The sequence below is a fragment of the Mya arenaria genome, chromosome 10 (genome assembly GCF_026914265.1).
Source record: "Mya arenaria isolate MELC-2E11 chromosome 10, ASM2691426v1".
Lineage (NCBI taxonomy): Eukaryota > Metazoa > Mollusca > Bivalvia > Myida > Myidae > Mya > Mya arenaria.
In genome coordinates, this window is record NC_069131.1 from 2,523,464 (window position 1) to 2,526,531 (window position 3,068).

At 38.2% G+C, this 3,068-nt stretch overlaps 1 protein-coding gene across 1 annotated transcript; it reads left to right on the forward strand.

Moving 5' to 3' along the window:
* The first annotated feature begins 162 nt into the window (after nucleotides 1–162).
* LOC128204205 (uncharacterized) lies at nucleotides 163–2,553 on the forward strand. Its single transcript, XM_052905590.1, has 2 exons — nucleotides 163–768; nucleotides 1,089–2,553. Exon 2 carries the CDS (start codon nucleotides 1,322–1,324, stop codon nucleotides 2,291–2,293), a length of 972 nt encoding a protein of 323 aa, XP_052761550.1. The 5' UTR covers nucleotides 163–768; nucleotides 1,089–1,321; the 3' UTR covers nucleotides 2,294–2,553.
* The last annotated feature ends 515 nt before the right edge of the window (nucleotides 2,554–3,068 follow it).

Genomic DNA, 3,068 nt, shown 5'->3' on the forward strand with positions numbered 1-3,068 from the left:
CACGATGGTGCAAGTTGACATTTCCATGGGTGAAAGTTTTCCGTATTAATACGGAATTCCGTATTTTCGGTCTTCTCAGGGGTCATTTTTCCAAAACGTGTAAATCCGGTGAGTTTTTCGGGGGGGGGGGGGGGGGGGGGGTACCCCATCATCCACCATCAACATCGCGATCCACTCAAAATCGAAGACAAAACCAAGTTAAATTACTGGTTTTGCAATTTCGTTCTATAAATAGCGTTGACATAAGCAGTAACTTTCTGTCGGCGATATCAGCCGAATGTTTCCGAAAACAGTCGTTTCTTTTCGTGAAAAAAGCATTGTAATTCCAATTTTCTCCGAGTGACCTCGGCAGTTTCCGCGCTAACAAAAACTTTGATGGCGGAAAAGGCCAGTTTTCGCCGAGGACTTACGGTCAGTACCCTTTACGACTTTTACGACATACCGCAAATTGGAAGCAAAAGTAAACAAAAAAATTAATCGAAATACTGCTGTCAAAATTGAACAATGAAGTTTCTACCCCCAGGGTATAATACTAAAGAGCTTGAACAGCCTGCGAAAAACAAATGGAGGTGGCAATGGCTGTCAGAAGTCGATTCGAAGGGTGTGAAATGGTCCGATTGGCTCCAAAAGATAGAAGTATGTGGTGTGGCTTTTTGCAGTCTGTGTTGGAAAACAATCAACTACAAATCAAACGGAAAGAAAGCACTCAAACTTCATTGCGAAGATGCAAACCATCAGAAAAACCATAGGGTAGTGAAAACCAATACGGTAAAATAGTGTTTACTATATATATGAATATCATTTTTATTAGTTGTATTTTCACTTTCAGTATGTTTTATTTTTAATCAGTAGTGTAGTAAATACAAAATGTGTTACAATGACACTAGCACTTATAATCATCATGACACTCATTTATTTATTTTTCTTATTTGGTGACCATTAGGAGTTCCCTATCTAAAGAATTTGAGACCTGTACAAAAATGAAAAAAAATATTTTTATTGATAATGTTTGAGGTAAATTAGGTTAAGACATAAAGTCATATTTGATGGTGACACAGCAAGGTGAGATTTATCTTATATATTTTTAGGTCCTGCCTGGGTCTTCACAAGCCAGTAAGCAGTCTGAGTCTATGCTAGACAGGGTCGCCAAGCAACGTGCCATTACAGCATCTTTCCTGAGTGAACATTGCCTGCCATTCACATTGGCACCAGGGAAACACTGGTTAAGATCAATCTGTGTAGGGGTCTACTGGATGTGTTTCAAGGGTTTGTGAAACAGTTCCAGAGTGAAAAACCCTTGATTCACACTCTTCACACTAGAATGACAGAGGTAGCCACAGAACTGTTGGGAATGTTTATGAAACCTGAGAAAATTCCAGACAGTATCACTAAGTTGATGAAATTAGATGTCACTGACAGAACTCTCCAGAAACCGGACAGAGGTATTGGTGTAGGGAAATATGCATATACGGAACTCAACAAAGCAAGAATAGACAAATCATGCAGGCACTGGGTTCAAAATCTGTATGCTAACCTCCGACATGGGTATGTCATGGCTGCCAAAAAAATGCTAAAAATGCCAATTGACAACAAAACACTGCGTTGGATGACTGCCTTGGACCCAGACTTAGGTAACCACAGTCAAACCTCTAGTGCCTTAAAGCGATTAGCTAGTTGCTTGCCAAATGTGTTTTCTGACGAACAGAATGGGCATCTAGCTGAAGAGATTGACAAGTACTGTGTTGATCCACAAGTGAAGGATGTGAGGTCGGAGTTCAATGAGGAGGACAGAATTGATACTGGCTTCTGGACCAAAGTGTTCAAAATAAAAACTTTCACAGAGGTCCGCTACCCAATGCTGAAGAAGCTTGTTATGGCTCTACTGACCATCTTTAGCGGACCTTTGATTGAATCCACATTTAATATCATGGATGATATCATAGAAAAAGACAGGACCCAGCTAACAGTGGTCAACTATGAAGCTGTGGCCATTGTGAAGACTTCCCTAAAGAGAAGAGCTGAAAAAAGCACTAAAATGAGAGTTAGTAGAAGTATGATAAAAGCTTGCATAAATGCATATGCATCTTATCAAGACTATCTGAAAATAAAAAGGGAAGAAGTGGAAAAGAAAAGGACAGAGAAATTGAACAGCTCTATTCAAATGCTGAAATTGGAGAAAGCCAGTAGAATAGCCAAGTTAGTGAGACTGAAAAACAGAATAGTCAACAGAAAAAGGAAAGCCACTAGTGGTTCTAGTTGTGGACACCAGTGGAAACGAATTAAATCAATATAGACAGGCCATCAAAAATTCAGTTTAGGGACTCTGATATATTTTGTAAATGCTTTTAACAATATCTTGTATAAATTTTATATCCACTAGTGATTCTGTTGGGACACCCAGTGGAAAAGAAATATAGGCAGACCAGAGAACATTTAGTTTAGAGACTTGTAATATTTTGTAAATATTTTCTTAGCAATATTGTTGTATGTATTTTATATATGTTTGTGTATGTACAAGTTATTAAATGTGCTGTTTAACTTGATAAAAATATAATATAAATCTTAATTTCTATTCTTTTTTCTTTTTTTTTTAACGTTTATTGAATGAGTTACAGAGTTATATGAATTATTGATTAATGAGCAAGAATTTAAGTATTGAGGGATGTTTTTGTCAGGGGTCTTATGTATGTTAACAAAAGCTGCCAGAAATATCATAAATATACAACATAGATTTGACTGATTTAAAGTCAGGAAAGGCTTTGAAAGGTGTTTATAAAATGCTTCATTCCTGGAGCTTCCGGGGGCCTCCGGCCCCCTGGACCCCTAGCCAGGGCGTTGCCCTGGACCCACCGGGGGCCCTGCGGCCCCCTGGCCCCCAGCTTTAATTTTCAGTATTTTGAAAATTTTCAACTTTCACCCATGCATTTCTACAGTAACACTTGTTTTGACGTGTTCTTTTAAAATCCTTCAATTAAAAGCATCTAGAAATAGTAGAACTTTCTTTGACATCGAGAAGGCCAATTCAAATCACTTGCAACGAATGTTTACGGTATTTTGATACTTTTTCA